Source organism: Rhopalosiphum maidis, chromosome 3 (assembly GCF_003676215.2).
Source record: "Rhopalosiphum maidis isolate BTI-1 chromosome 3, ASM367621v3, whole genome shotgun sequence".
Classification (NCBI taxonomy): domain Eukaryota; kingdom Metazoa; phylum Arthropoda; class Insecta; order Hemiptera; family Aphididae; genus Rhopalosiphum; species Rhopalosiphum maidis.
The window spans coordinates 9,673,504-9,701,167 of record NC_040879.1 but is presented as its reverse complement, the minus strand read 5'-3'; the positions used below and the strand labels follow the sequence as shown (position 1 = coordinate 9,701,167).

Sequence of the window (27,664 nt, the reverse complement as noted above, 5' to 3'; positions counted from 1 at the left end):
TATCTGCAACAAAACAAAGCGTTGGAGTATAATTTAACGATTTGAAGTTTAAACTACTATTGTATTTCTAATAAAATGTGAAATATTATTTTACAATAAAATTATCATTTAGATAAACAAGCCAAACTAGATATCCGCTTACCAAATTCACATTACATCAACATTTCCACGTGCACTATATACTATACACAGATACACAGATGTAAAAAAACAAATTAAGTAAAACACTATTTCCATCTGGCAAATCAAATGGAACATCCAAACAAATAAGCTAAACCAAATTAAATAAGCGGTCAAAAAATGAAAAGAAGCCCAAGTTTATACTACAAACAAAAAAAAACTAAATTGGGCTAGAATTGGCTACATAAGGCTGACACATAGATATTTGATTGCAAAAGATACTAAAAGACACTAAAGGCCAATCAAGCGGCACCACTCTCGCTATCGAATACATATCCCAGGAGTGCAGACAACGTGAGGAACTCCGAACCAAGAAAGGAACTTAACATAAGCCACCTGATTGAAATATGTCCAGATCTTAAAACAAAATCAACGAAAAAAATATAATTGAATTCTTCAAATTAATTAAAACATTAAATCTAATATAGACAACAATAATTATTACATAAAATATCTAATTAATAGTAATTATTTAATTTAAAATTGTAAATCTTTTCTCTTTTTCTTAAATGTTATAATGTATATATAAATAATAAATATAATGCTAATGGCCTGAGCAGTCGAAGCAGAAATGATTATAATCTCACGACCAAAAGAAAATAAATTATCGTTTAAAATGTGATTTATTATTATAAATTATTTATAATGAAGATGCCATTACATATTTTATTTATTTTTGGCCATTAACGCACCACTAGAACACCCCGAATGGTGAAATCGTTTTATCTAAAGAATATTATATGATTTGGTGAACAAAACGATTTCGAACACTGACCCAGTGACAATATAATATAGCCGTGTACATCCGCGGTGTCTATTCTTATTAACGCTTACTCGTTCTTACTTTCTTAGTAATTTTCTCGAGTGTCGCCGAACAGCGAGTTCTGTAGTTATACAGTCCACGGGAGCTATCACGGATTCCCAAATAGCAAAATAATTGTTTTGGCCCCCCGCAAAGCATAGACCTTATACCCCAGATTAACGTAACACCGGTGTTACACGTAATAATAGCTATAATAAAGTAAACTATATAATCACTACGCGGGCACCGCGGCGTTTTTCGGTGTTATCGACGATGATAAGACGACAACGGTGGCGGCGGCGGAGGAAGCGGTGGCGTGACGTCAGGACGACAACGTTCCAAACACAACGACACCCACTTCACCGCCACCGTATTCGCAAGTCGCAGAACCCAACGCTCGCGCACACGCACACGCGCCGCCCGCACGATCGCCGGATTTTACACAGCAGCGGCGACGGCGCGGATATCACACGCTTGAAATTTTTTTTTTTCTTCGCCTTCCTCACTACCGTCCCCCCCACCCCTACCGGTAGGCCGATTATTACAGCCGCCGCCGCCGCCGCCGATAGAATCCACCGTAGTGCGCATTCGGCCGCACACACACAAAACACACGCACACTCACAAGTCGCAGTCACCGACATCGTTCGGACGGTGCGGAGTAGGAGGAAGAGGCAGCGGTGATATTAACCAGCGAGTATTGGTTTCGTTTATTTATTTATTTTTTTTTTTTTTTTATCCCATTCCGTTTTGTTTTTGTTTACCCGACCGGTGACGGCTGAAATCGAACCGCGTCCGAACGATAACGTCGCGCGTGTCGTTTGTCGTATTTCTTCACTGACACAGAATCAAGTCGTCTGTTCACCGGGTTTTCCCGTTCGAACGTTTTGCCGATCGACGGACGTCCGTCGTCAGCCAGCCACTCACCCAGTGTTTCGTACCGGTCGATCGTTATGCCATCTTCTGTGCTACGGAGGTCCGTCTATCCATTTTCACCGTCGACCGTCGTCTCTGAGGTAAGAACAGCACGCCGCCGAACGTCGAGTGGCGACAGTCTGGTGATTGGACGAGTAGGTGTCACTGGGTAGGTCTCGTTGGCGCCGGGCTCGGTTTGGTTAAAAATAAAAGGTTAGGTTCAACAGCTCTAACCTACACTCGTCGTCCGAGACGCGAAACACATCTACGATTAATACTATTAACTCAATACTCAATTTGTCTCAATAATAAAACATAGATACTTGTATATTCACAAAAATCTATATGATTATTAGTGTTCCAAAGTGTATTCGTAAAGTAGGTATTTATTTTATTCGATAATTTTGTATGGCTCTGATAAATAGATTCATTATCAAAGCCCGTAGCACAATATATAAATATATTATAGACAATATAGAACAGGAAGGAAAGGAATGTACAACGACAAAATTAACATGAGTCATAGATTTTGATTCATTAATCATTATGAATAATATCATATAGTAATATTACTAATACTTTAATTGTTACGCAATTTTATTTATAATATACATATTTCCCTGTATGATGGCTGCCTATATGCCACCCTTCACAATTTTTTTTACAAATTCCCAGAAATATTTTGAGTATTTTAATGAATAATTATCAAATTATTTATGAGTTCAATTTATTTTGAATACAAGCAGCTCCTTTTCTATTTAACAAGTCCTCATAACAAATTTACCATGCTTTGTACTAATACACACTTCGTACCACTATTGAGGTCTACTTAAGGTCTATTAAAAAATGTGTTTATATATGTAATTTACTAGTTTGTGCGATGTTTATTTCTTTGAGCCAATGTGATAGGTAGTTGGTTATATTTTGGTCAGGAAGTACATTCCAGATTGACATAATAGACAATATGTAAAGTCAATATTTTGGTCAGTCACAACAATTATTTTGTCTTATTATACACATACCACGTAAAACAAATTTAATAATAATTGTGATTATTATTATAAATTATTATTTTCTGTACAATAGACTATTATATTTGGTATGAACTGAAGAAAAACACAAATCGCTGATAAAAAAATTTTTTCATTACTTAAGAATCTACATTTTTATGTTATCATTATGATAAAATATAAAAAGCATAGAATAAATATTAAAATTATTATAAAACTTTATATACATAGTTGAAAATAATTGTAAAATATGGTTAATGAAATTAATAAATTGAATATGAATAGAAAATTATAAATAAATATTACATTTTATCAACAAAAAAAGAAAAATAGGATTAGGTACTTAGTTTTAATGAATATTAAGTGGGCGCTTAACTTGTACGTATTGTCTTTGTCTTAAAAACATAGCTTAACATAACAAATTTTACATTCTTAAAAATCCATTTAACTTTTTTATACTTGACATTACTGTAAACTTGCGTATTATCAAAATTAAAAGTAAGAATATTATCTTATTCAGTGTTCCAGTATCTAGTCCCGACCTTTTTGTAATGGCGACCCATTCATTTACTGTTTGTTGGGTATACAACCCTCATTAAAAAAAATTGCTTAGGTCTTTTTACATATTATTATCAGTATAATTGCCTTATTAGTTTACAAACATCACGAGTCACGACCCATCAAAAATATTTCAAGACCCATAGGTTGAGAAACACTGATCTTGGTAACATCCTTGTCATTTTTTTTATTTTTATTTTAAGTGAGTTGTAAACATTTTAAAATAAAAGTCATTAAAAACCTTACTAAAGATATTCTTAAATTGCAATTTGATTATAGGTAGAATCACTGTAATATTAAGCATTAAAGAGTTACATGGATTCTTCATAATGTACAATTTGTTATGCATTTGTAAGACGGTGACAACGTATGCAAGTGTAGTGTTCTTTTGAGTAGTATTCCCACTTTACCTTATATTTTAACATTATTTAAATAAAAAATATTTATAAATTATATTTTGATATAGACCTCAAACATATTTTCTATGATATATGTTGTATATTAGGTATTATGAACATGCGTTAAGTACATTTTTTTTGTATTGCAAATCATGTTATTATTAATGAAGTTCAAGGATCATAAAATAATTTTCATTGAGGTCGACTCATGATAACCTCATTGGTATGTTATGAAAATAATGTTATAATTGTTTATAATGTATTTTAAATACTTTTAAAAAATACATTCATCTTAAATTAAGACATTTTTATCTATCCACTTCCTACATTTGATAAAAGTTATTTAAATCGATTGCTTTATTATAAATAAATATAATATAGTACAAAGGCGCAGTGTTGTAGAATTAAAACAAAACATAGTCTCAGCGATCACTTGATGTTTTTTCTTAATTTATCTTTTTTCACTAGCTCAATATTTTTTATTTTACCTATATGGTTTTATTTTTATAACTTGCTTTATATTTATGCAAAAATATACTAAACTGTAGTTGGTACTTATGATTAAAATTTAATAAAAAAATTTTATGTTTCAGATTACCTATATTTTATAATATATGAATAGTTAAATAAATACTTTTAAATTGACCTATGATATCAACAATTAAGAATTTTTCAACTAATATGAAAACAAACAGATCAAAATGACTTCAAGTGATTTGGCTCAAAAACCATTTTATTGCCGTGAATGGGTATTCCAAAAATTATTACATTGCTTTGATCAAAGAAGCAATTGGAAAACATGTGGAGCACTACTAGTTGGAGGTGCTGGATGTGGAAAAACTTCATTGTGCTGCGAAATTGTTCATCCATCTGGCAGACTACAACGTGCATTAAACAGAAGACTATTAGCTTATCATTTTTGTCAAGCTCAAAATATCAACACATTATCAGTCACACATTTTATTCAAAGTTTGGTTTCACAGTTATCTGATTCATTACCAAAGTCATATAAAGAAAGATTAAAATCTGATCCAGCAATACAAGAATCTTTATCTCCAATAAATTTAGTAAAAGATGCTGATGATGCATTTAAAAAAGCTGTTGTATTTCCACTAATTGATCTTGAACTACCAAAACATACAATGTTTCTTTTAGTTGATTCAGTTGATGAAGGATTATGTACAAATGATAGATCTGATCCAAAGTTTAAGAATAATTCAAGCAAAACTATTACAGAGCTATTAGCTTCTCATCATCATTTATTTCCTCAATGGTTGATGCTTATTTGTACAACACGTAGACAAAATAAAAATATTGCTCGTATGTTCTCTGGTTTTCGTAAAATTTGCATAGATGATCTCCGTAAATCACAAGTATGTATAACAATGTTTTTTTTTCGTAATTTATATTTATCAAAAAATCTGTTATAATATTTTCATTTGTTTGTTATCCATTTTTTATTTTATTATTATTTACTATTTATTCATAGGTCGTTAGAGATATACAACAGTACATATTGAGCCGTTTGGAATCTGAGGAATCTTTACGTCAACATATGAGTAGAGATACAGCTGAAATGTTAAATCAATTACATATAAAAAGTAATGGTTGTTTTCTTTACTTGGAAAGAGTATTAGATGGAATATCTGACGGATGTGTAGTCTTGAGGGAAATTAAAGATATTCCCGGAACTCTTAATGGACTGTATTTATGGTTTTGTCAGAGGCTTTTGAATTCAAAACATTTTTCAAAAGTAAGTATTTTTAAAAATATACTAGTCAACTCCTTATAATAAATCAAACTATATTTGTATTTTAGGTGCGGCCTTTATTAAATGTTATTTTAGCGTCCCCCGAACCTCTATCAGAAGAACAATTAAGTAGTATTATACATTCTGTATACCAATACATGACTGCTGAAGAATTTCACAAACGATTTAGCCTATTAAGGAGAATATTTTCGTTACCAAGAGATTCAAAAGTAATACAATTTCACCACAGTTTTGGAGAATGGTTCCTAGATGTCAAACATTGTACTAGAAGGTTTTTATGTTCTGCTAATGAAGGACACGCTATGATTGCTTTTCATTATACACTTAGGTATTTATTTTCTAAAATAATTTATGTTAATTGATAAAAATAATTATAATGATTTACACTTTTTATATTACCTATGTTTAATTTTCTTATATTTATTTAGATGTTCAAAACCCCCTGGGTATGAAGAAACTCATAAATTAGCTTACCATTTATCAAGAGTAAATCCATTACCAGTCTGGACAAATTTTTCTGACACAAATTTATTGCCATTACTATGGTTAATTGATAGTGGAGCACAAATTTCTGATAGTATGACAATTCCTTGTTATGATAGAAAAACTGTTAATTTTTTGGAAGGAGCTAGTAATTGTTTTAAATCAGATGTTGATCTAAAATCTAATAAGGTAAAAAAAATAAAAATTAGTTTTGAAATTAAATCAAATTTTAATTTGTATTTATTTTTTAGTTTGAAACAAATTTTGGATTAGTATCATCACCAAAATTTGAAAAAAATTTAGCAGTTTATTCAAATACTTCATTACCGTCAAATTTATATGAAGTAGATATCAATGGTAGAAATACTTTACATTTGCTTGCAATGGATGGAAATTTAAATGTTCTTCGAGATTTATTAAAAACTCATTCAGATATAAATTTAGAAGTGAATGACAATAATGGACAAACACCACTTAATATAGCTGCGCGTCATGGTTATCTTGAAGTTGTAGAGGTATTTAGATAAAATATTATATTTAAGTATCCCATCACTGAATATTACAATTTATCATTGATTAAAATTTTATATTTTACTGTAAGTGAAATTGTTCATACTTTTTAAAAGATGATGTCTTTTTATTTTTTGCATTTTGCTATTAATTAAACTTTAAGAGTAATGCAATTTCATTGAGTAGTATTATTTTTTAATTAATATCTAAAATTATGTTTATTACATATTAGTTTGTCTAACTATATTTATTTTCTTTACATTATTTATGAATGAGAAGTGTCAAATTGCATAAATAATATGTATATACATTACAAAATATAAAATTTAAGAGGACTTTATACTCATATGTGTACTCTCTATGTTACTAAGCATAACATACAAAGGATGACACTTGATGCAATAATTATTGCCGTACTTACAACAAATAAATATTATTTTTAACACAAAGTTTAATAATCGGTTATGAAATAGTGATATCTCTAAATAAAAATTATATAAAAGATTGGCGAGGTTGTTTATTAGGTAGTACTGCTTACAAAAAATAGTGTTTTAATCAATGATTTAAAAATAAATACAATTTTTGTATCATATAAATTTATAAACAAAATAGACAATACTTGACAGTAGAAAGGGCTTTTTTTTTTTATATTCTGCAATATTTTTTATTTTTCATCTATAAATATTAATAATTATTTTTTATGTTATTGAAATTTGTCTGTAAATGTTAAACAGAATTGTACTATGTGTGGTAATATCTTGAGAGTTAAAAAAAAAAATTTACCTTTTTATAGAAATATACGCTCAGTAATTTTTATTCATTAATATTTTCACAATAGTTGTTACAGTTAAATGTTTTTGTTTCAGCTTCTATTAAAATATAACTGTAAAATAGATCATGCAGACGTTGAAGGGTGGACTGCTTTAAGAGCGGCTGCATGGGGTGGTCACTCACAAGTAATAACATACATTTTTACTTACTAAATAATAAATTGATTCATTTATATAACTTATAATATTAGGTGGTGGAATTATTACTTAAACATGGAGCCGATGTAGAATGTTCTGATTGTGAAGGGCGTGGAGCATTACGTGCTGCAGCCTGGGGAGGCCACAATGATGTTGTTATAAAATTACTAGAAGCCGGTGCAAACCCTAATACTACTGATGGTGATGGTAGAACTCCATTGATTGCTGCAGCATATATGGGCCATGCACATATAGTAGGAAAATTATTGGAAAATGGTGCAAATATCAATCATCAAGATAGTGATGGCCGTACTGCTTTGAGTGTTGCTGCTTTATGTGCACCCACTAATGGAGGATATGCTAAGGTTGTCACTTTGTTGTTGGAATCTGGAGCTTTTGTTGATCATGAAGATAAAGATGGAATGACACCATTACTTGTTGCCGCATTCGAAGGCCATAGGTATTTCTATTAGTTAATTTTCAAAATAATTGTTCATATTAATTTAATTTATAATTGTTTTCTCAGAGACGTTTGCGAAATTTTATTAGAAGCAGAAGCTGATGTAGACCATTGTGATAAATTAGGTAGAACACCTTTATGGGCTGCTGCATCAATGGGACATCCTGCATGTGTTTCACTTTTACTTTTTTGGGGTTGTTATGTGGACAGCATAGATAATGAAGGACGTACTGTACTCAGTGTGTCTGCAGCTCAAGGAAACAACGTTGTAGTATCACAACTACTAGATAGAGGTACGTGTTTTTGATTTTTGGGCTTGTTAAATATGTTTAGGTTACTGTATCAAGTTTATTTAAAAAAAATATATATAGATCTGTATACATTGTTTTTAAATATATCCTTTTTTTACAACTTGAATCTTGAACCTTTTTTGCCAATTTAGAAAAAACTTAAAATTCCTTTTAAGTATTTTAAGTATTTGATAATAGGTGTTTTACTTTTAAAATAATTGATTAATCATTTGATATAATTTAATTAGTTTGTTTTTGTTTTATACTACATTTAATAAACAGAGATGATTTATTGATTCTTGCCTGATAAAAACTAGTTGTCACTGACTTTCTTATTTTGAATAGAGCCTAGTTAATTTTAACTGTAAAATTGTTATAGTTATAAATTTTTTTTATTTCAGGTCTTGATGAACAACATAGAGATAATTCTGGTTGGACTCCATTGCATTATGCTGCTTTTGAAGGTCATCAAGTTGTTTGCAGAACATTGTTAGAGAGTGGAGCAAAAATTGATCAAACTGATAATGATGGTAAACCACCACTAATGTTAGCAGCTGAAGAAGGGCATTCAGATTTAGTAAGTGAATTTTTAAAAAACTATGGAGCCCCTCCAGATCAAAAAGCTCATGATGGAAGAACTGCTTTAAGGTATTATTTTTATAGCTTAAATAATTAAAATTCTATTAATTATTCCTAATATTTTATGTAAACTTTTAGATTGGCTGCATTAGAAGGTCATATTGAAGTAGTTAGGAGTCTTGTAGAACACGGAGTTGACGTGAACAAAAAAGATGCTGATGGTCGAAGTACTCTTTATGTCCTAGCTCTTGAAAATCATTTAGCAATGGCTAAATTTTTTATTGATCCCGGCGGAGCAGATGTGGAAAGCACAGATTCTGAAGTTAGTACCATTTGTTTAAACAAAAAATTTCATTTTTAAATTTAAATAAAATTATTTTACATCAAATTAAGATCTAAAAATTGTTCAAAATAATTTTTCATATAAATTCAAAACAAATTGTTATTTTTACAAAAACATATTGTATGCATTATCAAATGATAAAAAAACATTTTTATTTATATTGTTCTATAAATAATATTATTATTAGTTATTTTGTAATTCCAAATTTATTTACCAATTGTTGAATTAAAGATTTATGTTTGATAATAATCATTTTTTACTAACAAATATTTATATATTATTTATTTAGTATACTAAGTTTTAGTCGTTTCAGTAAAAATTTTAAAATTTTAATCTTACATGTTAATTTAATTTGGGTTTACAAATTACAAATATATAAAATTACAGACATTTATGCTCTTAGTATAAAAAAATTCAAATCAATATTCATTATTGAAAAACAATATATGATGTAATTATTGTAAACCCATCAAAATATAATTTAAAATATTTGTATATTTAAAAAATAAAATAATTCTTTGTATAAATGTGTAAACTGTGATTTTAGATATTCATAATATATTAATTTTTAATGAATTGTAACCTTGATTTAAACTGATATTTTAAAGAAAGGGTTATCAATTAATTAAATATTTTAATAATGATTAATCTTGTAAAAATATTAAATTCTTATTTGTTTTTAAATTTTAGAAAAAATTTACTAAAAACTTGTGATTTGATATTTTAGGGCCGAACTGCTTTACATGTTAGTTGTTGGCAAGGTCACTGTGAAATGGTATCATTATTGTTAAAACTTGGAAAAGCAAATTTAAATGCAACTGATAATGAAAATAGAACACCTCTTCACTTAGCTGCATGGCAAGGACATTCTGTCATTGTCCGATTATTAATTGAACATGGAGCCAATGTTAATCATGCGTGCAATCAAGGAGCAACAGCCTTAGGTAAATTATTATTATACTCATGATTAAAAATGTAAATATCTTAATTTTAATATTATGCTCTTTAATATAAAATTTATTACCAAGTATTTTTATTGTTTTCAAAATATAAAAGAAATAAGTATTATATTAAATAATTATAATATAACCTATTATAACCTATATCAGATGTCACCAATTAATATTTTTAAAGGGCTATATTAGGAATTTGAAAATTTTTCACAGGCCACCAAAATACTAAGTATATTTTACATGATTCAAAAACCAATAATATTTAACAATAATAATAATGATAAATTAACGTATTATAATGACGTCATACTATTTCTTATTTATTCTTTGACTGTGGGCCAGATAAAATTGTTCCCGAGCCTCCATTTGGTGACCCATGATCTATACTTATATTTATTTTTATTAATATTTTAATTGTGTAATTCTAACTTAAGTAATTTATTTATGCATTGCTTATAATAATTCAATCATATTTTCTAGTTATTGTTGTTTAAATTATTATAAAATATTTGATTGAATATTTTAATGCCCATAAGATTTATTGTACAGTATTAACTTAATATTTTTTGTAGAATAAATTATATTATATTTCTTTAATATACATATATATATATATATTAATAAATACATTAAACTTAACTTCAGTATTAAGAGCATTGTGTTTATTTTAAATGTTATTTAATTTTAAACTTTCATTAATATAAATTCTTTGTTTATAAATTAAATAGGTATTGCTTCTCAAGAAGGTAATGAGACTTGCGTTCGTTTATTGTTAATGCAAGGTGCAAGCCCATTAGTATCTGACCATTGTGGACGGAATGCTATAAAAATTGCTGCAAAAAGTGGCCATGATAACATTGTTAAACTACTTGAACAATTTTGTCCTATAAAAACCGAAAGTAATATTTAAAAAAAATTATATTTAATATTTAATTAGGATTATATCAAATAAATCTTATTTTTAGGTAACGGATTTAATACAGCTAATACTTCTTGTGGCTCTGGTTCAACAACTGAAACTAAACCATCTTCAGCTATATTAGTTAATCCATTATTATCTTGTACCAATCATGCTCCGATTCATGATTCATCACCCATTGAATCACCAGATTCAACAGCAAAACGAACATCATTTGTTTCAAACTATAGCAAATCCAGTTCTAATTTGACTGATAGTACTAAAAGTTCTCACCAAGATTTACCAACACAAGTAAAAATATTTTGCCAACAAACATATTAAGAAGATATTTAAATAATAAATAATATCATTATTTTTTGCAGTTGACACCATTGACTTTCACACAAAAATTACAACAATGTAGTCGACGTATCAAGTCAAGACCCACTTCTAAAGTTCTAAGTCCTTTGCAGAGTCCTATATACGCAACACCACCTCACAGTCCCAATTCAGAAGAACCATCAGCTCCGAGTATTCATGGTATTCCTTGCATTTGAATTGTGCAAACTTTTTTTATTAACATAATATTTTTATGTAACTTAAAAAAATAAATTGCAATTATAAATAATTTATTGAGTGTTAGATTTAAAAGAATGTTTTATTTAGTGGAAGTTACTCTAAAGTGGCTATTTTTTTTTCATTTTTCAATTAGTATATAATGTTAAAAAATAACAAGATCACTTAAATTAAATTTTATCCATAATTGTTCCCAATTTAAAAATTGTCACTTTTAAATATTATTTTTAGCATTGCAACTCAATAGTATTTTTTATAAAGGAATTGTCTCTGTATTAAAAATATCTTATATATTTTCTTCGCTATTATTTTATGTTTTCTATATTAAATACGATAAATTTATAAAAAGCTTACTGTATTAATTGCAAATCTGAATTTAATTATTATTATTAAAATTCCTAAAAATATATAACATTTGTTGAACTTGATGTATTATCATTATCCAACCATGCATGTTTCATGATATATATAATTGCAAAGTATTTAATCGTTTTAAGTATATCTGGTCGGTCTCTACATATAACTTGTATTTTGTATTTGCATATATTTACATTTTATTATCATTTCAGTATTGACAGATGATCATTTCTCACGTGACACTCATATGAGAATTATTCTTGGTAATAAGGCTGTGTTAAAAAAATCGACTTCTGATTCAAAGTACTATATAATTGTGATATTTAATTGTTATTATGTTAATTTTTATAATATTTTGTTTTACAGTTACAATAAAAACTTGGGAAACGTCAAGCAAAAACGTAATGGTATTGTTACTAATCCAGCATTAAGAATTATGCCAGCTATTCGTAATGGTTTAGAAATGGCAGCTGGGCGTAAAAATAAAACACCTCATTTGCCCACTGATAGTTTTAAATGGCGAAAAGAAACGCCATTGTAATTATATTTTTTATAATCCCAAGTGAGTTGTTATTAAAGAGTATTTATTTTTGTTGTAAAAATTTTGATTAAAAAGGTTGCCATTTTGGTTTAATTTCAATGTATGAATTGAAAACTAACTCAGTAATAAAGTTATATATTACCAATCATTCTTTAGGCCTAAATAAATAAAATATATGTACTAAGTAATAATTTATACTGTAGATTTATAGTAACTATGTACATTTTGTATCGAGTTGATCTAATTTTGATGAAATATATTTTTTATATCTTTCCTTCGTTCTCTTAAGTATTTGTGGCCAATATAATATAATTATTATCTTTTAAATATGACATGTTACTAAAGCTAAGTATTTATAGAATTCATCTATTTGTAAGATAATTATTATTTTGGCTGTACAGAGTAATTTTGTAACTTCACATTAGAAAGAAAAAACAGATTAATTTGTACTTAGTTTATAGTATGGTTTAAGAATAGTTAATTTTAAATAGTGCAATCTAATTTTAAAATTAGATGATGTTTTTCAGTGTTTAAAACTGAAATAAATTTAAACATCACTAATCATCCTATATACTTAAGAAATTATTTATAATGGTATTTTTACTGTTTATTGATGATTAAAAATGCTAGTGATTGTGATAGTTTTGTAGAAGTGAGCATTTATGCATCATTGATGTAATAATTTTAAAGAATATTTTCAAATCTTACTGATTCAACACTTGTGTAATATTAAAATCCATTCTAAAGTCTGCATTTAAAATAAACTAATTCTGTGAGTGTATTCATGATTGTTGTACATCAATCAAAAACTTCATTTTTGTAAAGTATACTCTATTTATCAAAAAAAAAAAAGATTTTAATTCATTAAATAAATATTTATTTAAAACAATTGGTTATAATAATTTTAACTTAATTATCACTTATTGTATGATGTCGTATATTGCTTCATAAAACCATATACTGACAATTATACGTATTTTTAAAATTAAACAAACCATAATTTATGTTTATTTAGAATCTAAATACTTTAGCATCTAAATTTTAGATGCTAAAAGTTTGTTTATAGTAATTTATTTCTTGCAAGTCTTCAATTGAGTGTCTATCACTGTAAAATACATATTATGGTTAATGAATGAAAATAGATAACTTAGCATCTCTTTTTCTTGTGGTTATTACATTAACACTTAATATCTATCGCAACATTGTATTTAATGTCAGTAAACAAAACTACCTCAAGAATGTTCATGACAGTAGTTCAAAATGCATACAACTTACTGCATACTATACAAATTTCTGTCACATTTTGGCATAATTGTGATAAATCAAATAATATAGATTGTATTTATTATGATTATAAAATCTGGACTTTTATGAAATTCCTATTTTTTTACAACCTTAATCTTAGAAAGAATTATTATAAATCACCATTACTACTAATACCACTGTGTTCGGTGTAGTGTGTGTTCCTTACTACTTTTAGATTGTCCAACGAACAAATTTTAATTTTCTTGTTGTTGACAATTTTTTTTAATGTAGATTTATTGAGGTATTGTTTGTATGTTAGGTCCATTTTGAGTACATACACTATAAAACGTATTGCTTGAAAATTTCTATTATTTGTTATGTTGAAAAATTAATCGTGTCAATTTCAACAACTAGTTTTTGTGTTTTCGTGTTTTTTTTTTTATTATTATTTTTCTATTTGCAATTAAGTTGTTGAGGTTTGGTAATTATCATAATTTACCATATTAATATAATCATATTTAAAGCCCTGTTTTATAAACTACGATGTAGAAAAACAAGTTAATATTTATTTTTATTTAATGGCGATTAGTTTTATTTTACATTTTAAAGTTTAATCTTTTCCTACTGTTTGTATACGATAATAATAAATTTGCACTTATGTACTAACAAATTACTTGTCCGTATCAATTTTTTTACTGTATAACTGAAACTTAATACTATACTTATTGTATTTTTTTTTAAATACACCTAATAACTAATGATACATCACAATTAGTCTTTATTTATTTTAACTATTTTGTAATACGAATAAATCTTTCTAGTCCTCTTATTTTTTTTTATCAACATTATTACATAAATAATATAATTTATTTATTACTATATTTTTCCTTTTTTTTGTAACTGAAACATTTGTACGAAATAATAACTTTTTTTTAAACTACTTTAAGTTTCTAGTCAATAAATTTGTTAGTACAATTTTTAATGTCGTTTCTTTTGTTTGATAATATTGTACAAGCAAAGCTCAACGGCCGATTTATATACATAATTTTTTTTTTTTTTTTGGTACTTAGTTTTGTATAATTCTAATGTGAAGTAGACTGATAGAATTTTCTTAGTAAAGCTTGAATTATATTGAATTAAATAAATGAAAATATATTTTAAACTATGCTGTGTGTTTTTTTTTTTTAATTATTCCATGAAATTTCTTGTGGTTATCAATTTACAGGGAGAAAAATGCTCATTAAAATTTTTACAGTAGAACTAATGTGTACTCTAGCAAGTATTATGAAAACAATTTTTTTATAATATATTGCATTAAGTAGTTAATTTTACTTATGAACAAAAATCTTTGATAAATCGGAAATAGTAAGTTTTCCTACAAGAGTAATAGCTGATAAAACTGTACAACATGTGGAAGCTTCTATAATAGTATAGATCAATTGCACAATCTTCTTCCTCTTTTAAGCGTTTCATCGGTATTAAAATGCTGAAAATACCTCTAAGATATGAAACAAAGTTACAATTACATTAAAAATATTTAATTTACATAAAAATTGCTAAATTAAAATGATCTAAGTTTAATTAAATAAATTCTATGAATTAAACAACATCGAAAAAAATATAGTATGGTTGGTCAAAAAATGTATCATTCAAATACAAATTTTAACTCAACTATTTAAATAATTAATTATAAGCATTTTAAGGTTAGTTCAAAAATCAAAGATTCACAACAACTTCTCAGCACTTAACTTCAAAAACTATTATACATCTGAAAATGACACAATTTAATATCTTACAATAAATACAATCTGAATAGTCGAATCCAAATTAAGAAAAATGTGCCTTAAGCCAATAATACTATCAGTGTCCTAATATCATAGTTGTTTGTGGAGGCTTTAGTTAGGCAGTTCATGTGGTAGAAAAATTAAAAACTTTTGGATTCCTATAGTGTCCCCTCTCTCTCTCTCTTGTTTAACCTTTGATCTTCAAGATCCTATGAAAGCACCTATTGGTTCTATTAATTTTTAATATATGAATTTAAATAATTAGGTATGTATTAATGTTCACAGTATTGCAAATGATTTACCAGTTGACCTAGTAGTTTTACGAATAAATTATTTTTCAATAACCGCTTATTAATTATGTATTCATTTTTTTTTTTTAATTATTACCAACAAATGTACTGATTTTATTAAATATTTCTTTAAGATCATCACTATAGTTATACATTTTACTATTGAAAATATAAGATATAAATTAAAGTAAATGTAAACATTTATTATTTACATTAAAAATAAAAAATAAATATAGTTTGTTATACATTCAATTTTTTTCAATATCCTGAATTTTCATTATTTAAATGACCCAAAGGCCTTAAATTTTTATAAATATGTTTAACAAATTTACATATTTTACATACTAGTTATAAAATAATATATACAATTTACATTGAGGAAAAGGCATACTTTCAATGAAATGGCTTCTGCTCTTAATTTAAATTGTATTGTTTAATTGTAAAGACCTTAGAGTTGTCTAGTAATTGAATAGCCAATAGATTGACATGGTGATCTTGTCTCGGGATTGCGAGAAAGCCTTTTGAATTTTATCTGCTATTGTAGGGGCAGCATTATATCATAATGAAGTATAATATCACACTCAACTTTTTAGGCTAAATAAAATCAAAGAAAAAATAAATTACCACTGGGAATCAATATAATACTATTAATAGAACATTTATCACAGATATCACAGTTTTTTGATGAATTGTGATTTGTATGTATAATCAATGAATGTTGAAAATCAACAAATTGCTACTATGGTAAACCATTAACTTTATGGTTAAAATTTAAAATAGAAGACAATATACGTAGTTATTTACAATATTTGTTTGTCCCACACCAGTTACTGGTTTTGATACATAGTGCACACTACAGTACATTTTACCTAAATTATGTTATTATCTCAATAAAAAATACAAATAATAATTGTGATGTTGCTACCTTGAGTTTATTACTGAAAATAATTACCTACTAGAGGGATTCAAAAGCATTTACAGTATCACTATAATCACTTACGTCATACGTTCTGGCACCAATTGATAAAGGAATTTTCATGTACGAAATATGAACTGCAGTCGACTTTATCGACTACTGTCATGCTGTATTGAGCATGGTCTTAGAATATCTCTTCAAAAACAGTTAGTATTCTCTACTATAGGCTACATTGACTTATGAGCAAAAGTCTTTATAATATAAGCTTACTTATAAATGGTGACTACTGACTATAGAAAATAGATAAAAATGAACAGCACTCCATAGCAGTAGTATTCTTGTCTATGCTCCATGTGTTATTATTGATATTTTTTCATTGTAATTAATAATAGGTGCAATGAGTAATTTTTAAACTACATTATATAAGTGAATGAAATTTTTCAATTATTCTATTTTTGTATAGTTTATAAGTTCAAAGACATTAAGTTCTAGAAAATAGAGAACAGTCTAATTTTGATTAACTAATTTAGAAAAATTATGATTAATGTCATTTTTTTTTTTTTTTTTTGAAAAAATTGTTATCAAGTAATAAATAAATAATTGAGTTTTTCTACATTTTTGTTTGCTAATTTACAAAACAAATATAGCAACATGAGTACATGTTATAAATATATTAAAGACACATAATTTACCTATTATGACTATAAAGCTTAAAAAATATAATTAGTACATAAGTATAACCAGGGAATATCACCCACAAATTTTTCAACGTTCTAAGTAAATGCCTATTTTAACCTTGCTTTCACCATGACAATGAACATTGTTTGTACCTATTAGGTAAAATTAAGTATCAGATTTGCAGTATTTAATAATTTGATTTAAACATCACTTAAATGTATCATGATTGATTATCAGAAAAAAAAAACTGAAGTTATGGTGGAATAAGAAATATCATTTAGATCAAAGTAACAAACAGACTTCCTACAGACAGTTTGTCACATTTATTATAATAATCGCAAACATCAATTATTATCTTTGAATAACAGGAATATCATATAGCTATTATAAAAAAAGTGCGTTAAGTTATCTTAATCACTAACATTAATTAATGTAAACATTGAACAATTAAACTTGAACGATCTAAAAAAAAAAAAAAAATTATACAATTGAGTAACTAACAGACCACACTAGGTATTGTGTGAAATCAAATATTATAATTATACCACATATGAATAAATAATGTTTTTAAACATAAGTTTTTTTGTTTCATAATTATTAATACAGTATTATAGATTAAATTTAAATATCAAACTAAAAGGTGTTAAAATATTTTTTTATACTGTTTGTAGAATAAAAACCATACATAATATTATAAATGCATTTCATGTTGAAATCATCAACAAATAAAAAAAAGCTGATGGAACTATGGACAAAAAAAAAATGTCTAGTTCTAGTTTCTACATTTGAAGCATACAATAATTTCATACCTAATAAGTTTTTATTGATCTTTTGTAATTATATGTACATGAAAAGTGTAAGGATGATTTTTATTCATAGTAGAAAGTAATAACTTACGCACGTTAAGACATCATTGTGGGGGGGGGGAGGGATTGAATTAAACACTAATGGTACCCCATAGTATGTACTAGGTTATTTTGGTCCGTACATTACATTTAATAATAATATAATAATAGTAGTAATAATAATGGCGGATTCGTAACAATGTACTGAGTGGGGATTTATTTAAAAACTATATACTACACGTTAAATCTTGACATGTTCACCAGACATGCACTTCACGGATCTCACTAATTATGTTGTTAGCATTCTGTAAGGCCTGTTGAAAAGAGAAAAAAGTTTACAACCATTTTTTATGTAGAAAAATGATGGTGGACATAAACACACAATACCTTAAGCATATCGATGGCTTCTTTTCTGCGATTAGATATATGTTCAGATTCATTAAGTAACTCTTCTACTTGTTCGGATTTGTATAAATGTGTTACTAGTTCTGATTGCAAGTAGTTCTTCACAAAATTCACTAAAAAGTGCATTATAGCTTTTGGAACACTATCTTGAATAGATTTTCTGACAATGTAGAAATATGATTTGATCAATCTTTCTATAAATCAATAAGGAAAACAAAATCAAAATAAACATTCAACGAGTTAACAATATCATAATAATTTTCAAGTGTAGAATAATATTATGTACCAATTACGTCACAATCACGTAGTTCTTTCTCAGATAAGTTTCTGTTTGATGGACTCTGCAAATCCATGCTGTTAAAATTGCTGACTACACTCGAAGGCCCACTCATTTCATTTTGCACTTGATGCACTGGTGTTGTCGCTGGAGATGATTCAACAGAATTCATTTCACCGTTCATGTCAGCTTGATGCTGTCTTGGTGTTTTCTTCATTGATCCTGTGCTTGCGACACTCTTTAAGACATAAAATATATTAATACATAGAGACAAAAAAAGTTTTATAGGAACGTGTCCTATTTTTTTCTCTACACTTTTGTGGTAAGCAACAAATACTGGTAAAATTAGATATTATTTTTTATTTGTCCTAGAAAATTAAAAAATTGTTGGTTATCAGTAAATTATGATGTATGGAACAATATTTCAATGTTCAGATAAAAGAAAATAAGTTTTTCAAATGAAATTCAACATGCAAATTATTTACTTTAAAAATAAAATATAATAAATAAAACAATCAAAAACTTCAGCATATAGTATGATTAATTAATATGAATCTTGATTTGTTTTTTCATTCATTAATTATTATTCACTTTAATCATAATTCAGGATTTATAATCTTAATAATTAACAAAAACTTCACAACATAATATATTATATTATAGCTGCAGATGGTTTTGTACGCAAATAGTAATTATCAACAACGTACAAAAAAGTTAAGTATTATCATTGCACACTTACATCTCTATCACATCCAGTAACAGAATTGTTCACATTGTATTTTCTCAACATGCGTTGTCTTGAAAATTCGTCTTCTTCAGCACTTTTCATCATGAGTGATACGAGTTCTGCATCTCTATGAAAATCTGGGTGCTTAGTGTTTATGTATGCAAGTTCAATAGCCACCAAATTTTCAACCTTTAAACAGTAACATAGTAAATATAAATATAATTATTTTTTGTTGTGACTCAAACTTACCATTGCATTTGTTGTAGGTAAACGTCTACGCAATAACTGTGTAACAACATCTACAATGCTTTCATGGAGCTTAGGGAATCTGATCATTTCCTGTTGTGACTCAATTCCGCAGTGTTGAATCATACGCTGCATTTCTTCGTGTACAAGTTCTACACATCGTAAAGATGGTTCTTCTAGTCGGCGTATTTGTCTTTTTACCAACAACTCAAAAGATACTTCTGGGACAAATAATGCGGGTCTTGGCCCTGTGGCATTCCGGATGGCAGTCAACACATCCATTTTGGATAAACCAGTCAGAGGATGAATAGAATCCAAAACCTTGCCAAACGTCTCATGAAATATATAACATATTCGAGCACCACCACACCTATAAATAAATAGAATTACATAATAGAATATTTATTAAAAAACAAATCAATATTTTTAGTTACAGTTCAGTTGTTTCGATATTCTTAGAAGTACCATCAATTGTTGAACAATATGCTGCAGCAAATTTTGTAATGATTTGCAACAGTGTTTGGCTCTTATCTGTTACATCATCACCAAAAGAATATAAAAGTGATTGAAATTGTGAAACCATAACATTCACTCTTGTCTAAAAACACACCATTTATAGGTCAAATAAACTTCTTCAAATTATTTATATTGCTATATAGCAGGGAAAGTGAACCTTTCTACACCCATATGTCAAATAAAAAATTTTAGCGGAATTGTATTTTCCCTTACAAGTCAACTAATTTAATAACTTTTTTCTAGTTAATCCTAAAAAATTTCTATTGCTTTTGGATACTTCCTTGAGTCACTAAAAGTCATAGATTCACAATCTCTGCTATAATATAGCATATAATTAATATCATATGACTTAACCATTTATTTATTTTTTAATACATATTCAATGTTTTGATATATTAAATACAATGGACATATTAAAATGAATAAAACTATACTAAGCATAGATGTTTTTTCTAATAAATCAATCCCTTTTGTGGATAAAAGATATTAATGATCATCAAAATAATTAAATATTTTACTTTTGATTTAATGAGAATATGGTTCTATTTTTAAAATATTAAAATCATACCTATTCTTAAAAATATAATTAAATATACAATTGTTTTATACATTTTTTAATTTTTAAGCAATCAGTTTTTAAAGCTTTTTATTTTTGAATGACGGAGTACATATATGGGTTTTTAGATGTACAATTTATTATTAGAAAGATGTTTTTTAAAACTGTATTAACCCAGGAAAATATAAAACAGTAAAATATTAATGTGGAAACGTATTTTTGAGTATATTATATATTATGTGGAATCATTCCCGCTATTCATTATTCTACATAAATAATATACTCAAAAATATTATTTCAATTTATACAAGCTTGAGCAAAATTTTCCTTATTTAGATGATTTCGGAAAAATACGGTTCCTCATTAATATTTTACTGGGTTAATAGTTTTGAAATATATCATTCTAAGAATATATTCATCCTTGTAAATACTATTTCTAAATTATATCATTTTTTTGAAATACCATTTCATGAAAATAACAATTCTAGTTTGTTTTTTCCTGTTTAATATTCTTCAAATTTATATAGCCCTTCATTAATTATGTTATCGACTAATAACTTAACTTTAATATTAACCATATAATTATAGTATTTAAATTAATAATAATTAAATGATAATTTCCATTCAAAGTATTTAACGTATAATAATACCTAAATACTTATACCTTCATACACTTTTATTAGAAACTATTGAATAAATAATTGGCAATAATAATGATTGATGACCAGTGGTTAATAAGTAAAAATAGTATGAAAGTAGTAATAGACTTTTCTTGATAATTACTTTTAAATTTGGCAAACAATCTCGAATATGATGCATTAAAAGTCTGTTAAGTGTCTTAGTTAAGTATGGAGTTCCATTTCGGTTTGCCAATGAAGGATATTTTCTTTGCAAGAAAGTAGATTCATCTTTTAGAGCATCAGAAATTGACTGCAAAAAAGTTGAAGGTAAACAACAAAATATGTTTTATATATAAAACTAATGCTATATTTAGTTCTTCATAAATACCTTATTGTCATTTATATCTTGTTGTGATCGATTAACAACACCAATTATTCCTAGTTTAACAGGAATCACTCGACCACATAATATATCAACAGCATCAGTACCTGAAAAAAAATTAAGTTACAAATAATATAGCAAATTTAATTTAAGAAAAATAAGTATTACCTGCATCCATTAGATCAAGTTTAGTAATTACAGCTAAAGTTCTCTTTCCTTCGGAATCTACGTCTTTGGCTAACTTCAAACTTTCACTAGTTGACATATCTGTGTTAGCAGTACTTACTGCCAAAATGATTGAATTAGGATTTTGAATATACTTGACAACTAAATTTTTCACTTGAGATTCAATATCTTCTGGTTGGTCACCCACAGGAACCTAAAATATTTAAATTAATAATGTCATGAATATATTTAATTTTAAATATTAAATCATCAGTATCTACTTTAGTTATTCCAGGTAAATCTACGAGTGATAAATTCAATACGTGTATGGAATATATTTTCAGGCTAATAGGTTCGGGACATATTCCTTTATTACTGCCAGCAACCTTGTTAGTCTCAGATTGAATTTCTTCTCGTATTTCATTAAAATCTTTAAAAATTTTATTTTTACAATGCAGAAATTCACCCCATTCTTCCAAATTAACCGTACCTATATTATTGTAAAATAAATAATTAAAATTAATACACTACTAGTTTAGTCATTAATAATGTATGAAAATGAATACTCTTACCATTTTCAGAACTTCTGTGTTCCTTATCAGTCAAAGGGCAGTTGACAAGTTGAAGAATTAAAGGACATCTAGTAACGATTCCAATACCTCTGGGTAAAAATGATCTACCAACAATACTTTCTATTACAGAACTTTTACCAGAACTCTGAAAAAAAAATTATGTATATATAATATTATATATATATTTATGATCGTGTTTCATTAAGATTGATCAAACAGTTTTATAATGAAAGTATAATATTAGAGCTTGGATGTTTAAGCCTTAGCATATTTTTTAGTGCAATCAGAATTATACCAAAATATGAGTTAAATTTGATTCATTAAGTCTATATTCTGTTTACAATAAGAAGGAACTTTGTAGCAGTTAGGCAATTGCTAGTCGATCACTCGCATCAAATCTACCATCCATATCTGCTATGTAGTTATGCCATGCCCTAGTACACAAGTTGGCTGCCGAGATTCCTTCTTATGTATCATTAATTGTTTACGAGTATGACTATATGAAAAACTAAACGTAAAAAATCTTTTTGCAAATTTATATACAAGACATACTCATAGCTTAATGAGTTTTACTTATGAATACAATGAATAAACTCTTTTTAGTTAAACAATACATTTTTCACATTTAAATATATTGCATATTTCTTGTATTTTTTTATGTTATTTTAGTGTATTATATACATAATTTTAAATTTTAAATAATATTTACCTTTTCTTATACAGATTTGTGAATAAATAATCATTAACCACATTTAATAAATATATATTAAGGTATATAATTACATATTTAATTAATTTGTGGTCATTACTCATTAACATAAGAGTTCTAATAATATTGATAAATTGGAGAATCAACATTTAATAAATACATACAAATTCATACTTAATTTACAGTAAATTCTGAATTTAAATTTATGAAAAAGATATTAATTAATAATATTAACTATATTTTTTATTGGATTTATTCTTATTAAAAAATTAAAAAATCAACAACATGCCAAACTAGTTAAATGCTTTAAAATTATTATTTTTATATTTTTTATTATTCAGTAAGTTTATAACAGTTAAATAAAAAAATATATACCTTACTTTTTAAAGACCATAAAATTTTGTTAAAACAGTTATATTTATTTTTAAAAATGTAACTCCCTGCTCTATGGATCTTTAGTTATAGCTTTAAATGTTTTAAATAATAAAATATAATATATGTCATGTGGAAAAAAATTATAATAACTGATAAAGTATTAATACTTGTATTAAAATCACTTTTTATAATTAATAATGATTCTCTACAACCTTTAAATAATTTTAAAAACAATTAATAAAATATTAATGGGTGATAGTGCATTTAATATTTACAAAAAATAACAATTTAAGTAGTATATTATTATTTTAATTATATGCTATAAATCAAAATCATTATTTTCAACAATATTTTTCCTATGCTCAGTGATTGATGTTGTTTTTTTAGCTGGTTGAATGATTTCTATTATTTAAAAATTTTAATTTTTAAGTAAACAATTAAGTAATGACTGAATGTTTTACTGACTAACTACAAAGTAAATAGTATAAGTATTTACAGTCCATATTAACTTGACAGAGAATAAATATAGTATACTATAAGATAATATATTATTATAAAAAACAGCAGCAGTTTCAAAACTGTGAGGCGCGAGGTAAATATTGATATTTTTAAATAAACAATTTTCTGCAGTTGTGGTATTAAAATCTAAGTGTTCAAACTCAATGTTAAAAAGAAATGCGAATAGAAGGAAACATCATTGATGCCTAATTTTGAAGCATTAATAAACAGGAAAAAAGCCCATTGTTCACATCGAATTCTTCATTATATATTAACAGTCATCAATTTTTTAAAAATAATTTTTGTTTTACTAAACAATATGTTTAGCTGAATATTTGTCATAAAATTTAAATACTTAAATATTTAAATAATATGAAATTGTGATTTATTTATTCATGGGAGGCGCGATTATTTATTTTTTTTTTTAAGGATGCGTGAACCATAAAAGTTTGAGAACCTGACCTAATCCTCTGAAACACAGTATAGTTATTACTTTACTTCTTGTTTGACAAAATTAAATTATGTCCATTGGGAAAGTATATACATTTTATCAGCAATTGATGTTCAATGAAATATTTAAAATAGTTAACAATGTGAACAAGTGTTGATAAACAATACCGAATGGTTAAAATAGAAATAATTAGAATAATTAATGCACTATAATTAAATTTATCAATTTTGATTTTAAAAAGCTTTAGGTAGCATAGTATATATATATTGCACCGTGGAAGTAATGCGAAAGCAGTTCTCACCGTGTCGTCAGTTTCAAACATGAAAAAAAAAAGGTAACATAGTATTATTTATCTCACTTATATATAAAAATGTATTAGGTATACAAATAATTATAGAACAATAATATAATGACAGTGAGTAAAATGCTATGTTTTTAAAATGGATAATTTTCATTTTGAAAGGTTGGAACTGACTAATTCGATTGAACCCAAAATCCGTTACTGGACATATCACTGCTATCTTATTTTTTCAATTAAATAGATTTTAGTTATTGTTAAGTACAGTAAATGAACACTGTATACTAGTTTCATTTACAAACAAATACAAATTGATAAATCTTAGGTATATGTTAAAGGACAGTTTCAAACTGTTCAAATAAATAACTCTAGATTAATAATCTATTATTAAACAAAAATAATTAAATTAACTCTAATAGGAATAATTTAATAATTTTAAATAATTGGACAAAAGGAATACTTAATGTTTTTATTTAGTTATATACCTATGTAGATAGAAAAAATAGGTCCTTCTATTATAATGAGTTAAAAATGATTCATAAATAATCTCCTAATATGAAACATATCCAAGGTTGTTTTTTATATACCAGAATAGTTAAATGACACATTGTAATTATTAACTATTGAAAAGGACACAATTAAATTCATATTGCATTTTTTTTCATACAGAATTATTATGTAATATAATTTATAAAATTTAACTTATGATAGAAAAAACAAATACATATGGTAGGATACTTATTAGTAATATGAATCTACACAATTATTGCCTCTAACAAGTAACAGAGTTGGTAGAATGGTGTAGTCTTATTGTGGCAGAAAATTAACATACCTGCGATCCGACAACCACAATTTGAGGAAGCTGTATGGCATCGTAACCGACAGTGTTGAACACATCTTGCAATCGGTTGATGACAGGAATCAATGCCTCCATTGTAAGCGCCGTTGGTCCACCGGCACAGACACCACACAGGCTAGTTTCTTTGGGCACGGAACGATATTAGACCAGCGTGTACTGCTTGTAGGCAGTAGAGCGGGTGACGATTAATTTCTTTATCTTATTTCTATGTATATTAGTATAAGTATGATCGAGTGTATGGAATTCGGTTGTTGATGGCAGTTTTTAGCAAATGTTCTAAAATTCAAAAGGCAACGTCGTGACCAGTGACAATATCGATATAATACCTAACAGACACGATCGATGGTGAACGGAGTTGCGCGAAATGGAAATATTACAATTTACAATGCACAACGACAGCAGACAGCAATGTTCAGTGTTCACGAAATGTCGGGAATCGGGATCGGTGATCGACGGCCGACGCGCTGCTCGTGATAACGATAACGATTTTTATGCCGCGACCCGACGATCCTCCTGTGAGTTGCGCGGACCGTGGTAACAGACGCATCCACTAGTGGACCGTGAAAACGGCTGTGGCGGTCGCTTGATAAGCAAAACAGTGGTGAAGTGATAACCGATTGATTATTATAATATTAATGTTTGAATTACCTATGTATTTAAATTTATAATAATATACGATGGTGTGAACTGTAAAGTCGATTAACTGAAGTACGAATCATTAAGTAATACTCTATATCGACTAGATCTTTGTAGACTATGGTTTGAATACTTACTATATAGGAGACCGTATGTTGTTTTAGTTTGTTAATTTTTGGTAGGTAAGCAGATACCTAAAGTTTGCAGATAATTTTAAAATTATTACCAGGCCACAAATCACAATATACTCATTACACGTGTATCGCATATTTACGCATGATAATTGTTTTTCACAAAATCGATTTTATTATTTGTTATAACTCAAAAACGGATAACCAAACGTTGATGTTAGTATTTTATATGTATGATCAAATTTAAAAAATATTTTAAATCAATCTTCATTTGGTCAAAAACCATCAAAATTTAACGCAAGGTTCCTCATAAGATGCTCTGCTGAATATCTAGTAGACACTAGACATGTAGATGAGTAGGTCACTATAATGGATGTGTTAAATTTGAATGCAATGACAGCCGACAGGTAAGGTATCATATTGTATACGGAAAACGATTCTAAACGGAGAAGATTTGTAACTTAATAAGTCTAGTATAATTAGTAGGATATATTATATTTATATTATTACCTATATTTAGATAGTAATTATATTGTTATTTTATTCGATTTCGTAAACAATAAATTTCATACGCTCATAAAATGTTTTCTTTATTGACCGCTGGAGTTATTTTTTACTGTTATTTGAAGAAAAAGTTTTGAGAACTTTGTGTTGGTTTTATTAACCTTAGATTTAAATCACAAAAATTTTATGAATTTTCAACTTCAAAATTCCTTGCTAATTTTCGCGATTTTGACATATTTTGTAAACATTTGAACTTTTAATACTTATAAACAGAAATTGTGACTAACGATTTTTTTTTTTTTACTACAACAAGAACAACTTATAATAAACCTTGTATTAAATTTTAAAGATTTTTTTGGAAAGTCAAATTTTTTGTCGGCATTTCAAGA

The 27,664-nt window shown here is 27.0% G+C and overlaps 2 protein-coding genes across 2 annotated transcripts; one reads left to right on the top strand and one right to left on the bottom strand.

Annotated features, from left to right (window-relative positions):
- Positions 1-1,559: 1,559 nt before the first annotated feature.
- Positions 1,560-12,900, top strand: LOC113559646 (ankyrin repeat domain-containing protein 50-like). The gene is made up of 17 exons (XM_026965400.2): positions 1,560-1,996; positions 4,455-5,234; positions 5,351-5,614; positions 5,680-5,960; positions 6,061-6,304; positions 6,367-6,630; positions 7,492-7,581; positions 7,647-8,053; positions 8,120-8,346; positions 8,745-8,991; positions 9,061-9,244; positions 9,993-10,209; positions 10,947-11,117; positions 11,184-11,428; positions 11,500-11,656; positions 12,262-12,352; positions 12,416-12,900. Exons 2-17 carry the CDS (start codon positions 4,563-4,565, stop codon positions 12,588-12,590), a joined length of 3,936 nt encoding a protein of 1,311 aa, XP_026821201.1. The 5' UTR covers positions 1,560-1,996; positions 4,455-4,562; the 3' UTR covers positions 12,591-12,900.
- A 5,144-nt stretch (positions 12,901-18,044) lies between these two features.
- LOC113559612 (dynamin-1-like protein) lies at positions 18,045-26,483 on the bottom strand. The gene is made up of 12 exons (XM_026965361.1): positions 25,978-26,483; positions 22,815-22,959; positions 22,524-22,732; positions 22,246-22,456; positions 22,084-22,184; positions 21,859-22,005; positions 20,438-20,601; positions 20,007-20,373; positions 19,770-19,946; positions 19,040-19,268; positions 18,736-18,947; positions 18,045-18,662 (listed from the first exon to the last, which is right to left on the bottom strand). The coding sequence occupies exons 1-12, from the start codon at positions 26,077-26,079 to the stop codon at positions 18,606-18,608; spliced, it is 2,121 nt and encodes a 706-aa protein (XP_026821162.1). The 5' UTR covers positions 26,080-26,483; the 3' UTR covers positions 18,045-18,605.
- Positions 26,484-27,664: the final 1,181 nt, after the last annotated feature.

Bases quoted from the DNA above. Each gene is read 5' to 3' on its own strand.
- LOC113559646 (XM_026965400.2), top strand. From the start codon at position 4,563: ATGACTTCAAGTGATTTGGCTCAAAAACCATTTTATTGCCGTGAATGG. The intron at 6,305-6,366 runs GTAAAAAAAATA...TTTATTTTTTAG, and splicing joins TTGATCTAAAATCTAATAAG to TTTGAAACAAATTTTGGATT. The intron at 8,347-8,744 runs GTACGTGTTTTT...TTTTTATTTCAG, and splicing joins ATCACAACTACTAGATAGAG to GTCTTGATGAACAACATAGA.
- LOC113559612 (XM_026965361.1), bottom strand. From the start codon at position 26,079: ATGGAGGCATTGATTCCTGTCATCAACCGATTGCAAGATGTGTTCAAC. The intron at 22,457-22,523 runs GTAGATACTGAT...TAAATATTTTAG, and splicing joins ATTTACCTGGAATAACTAAA to GTTCCTGTGGGTGACCAACC. The intron at 18,663-18,735 runs GTATTGTGTGTT...TCTTTTCAACAG, and splicing joins AAGCCATCGATATGCTTAAG to GCCTTACAGAATGCTAACAA.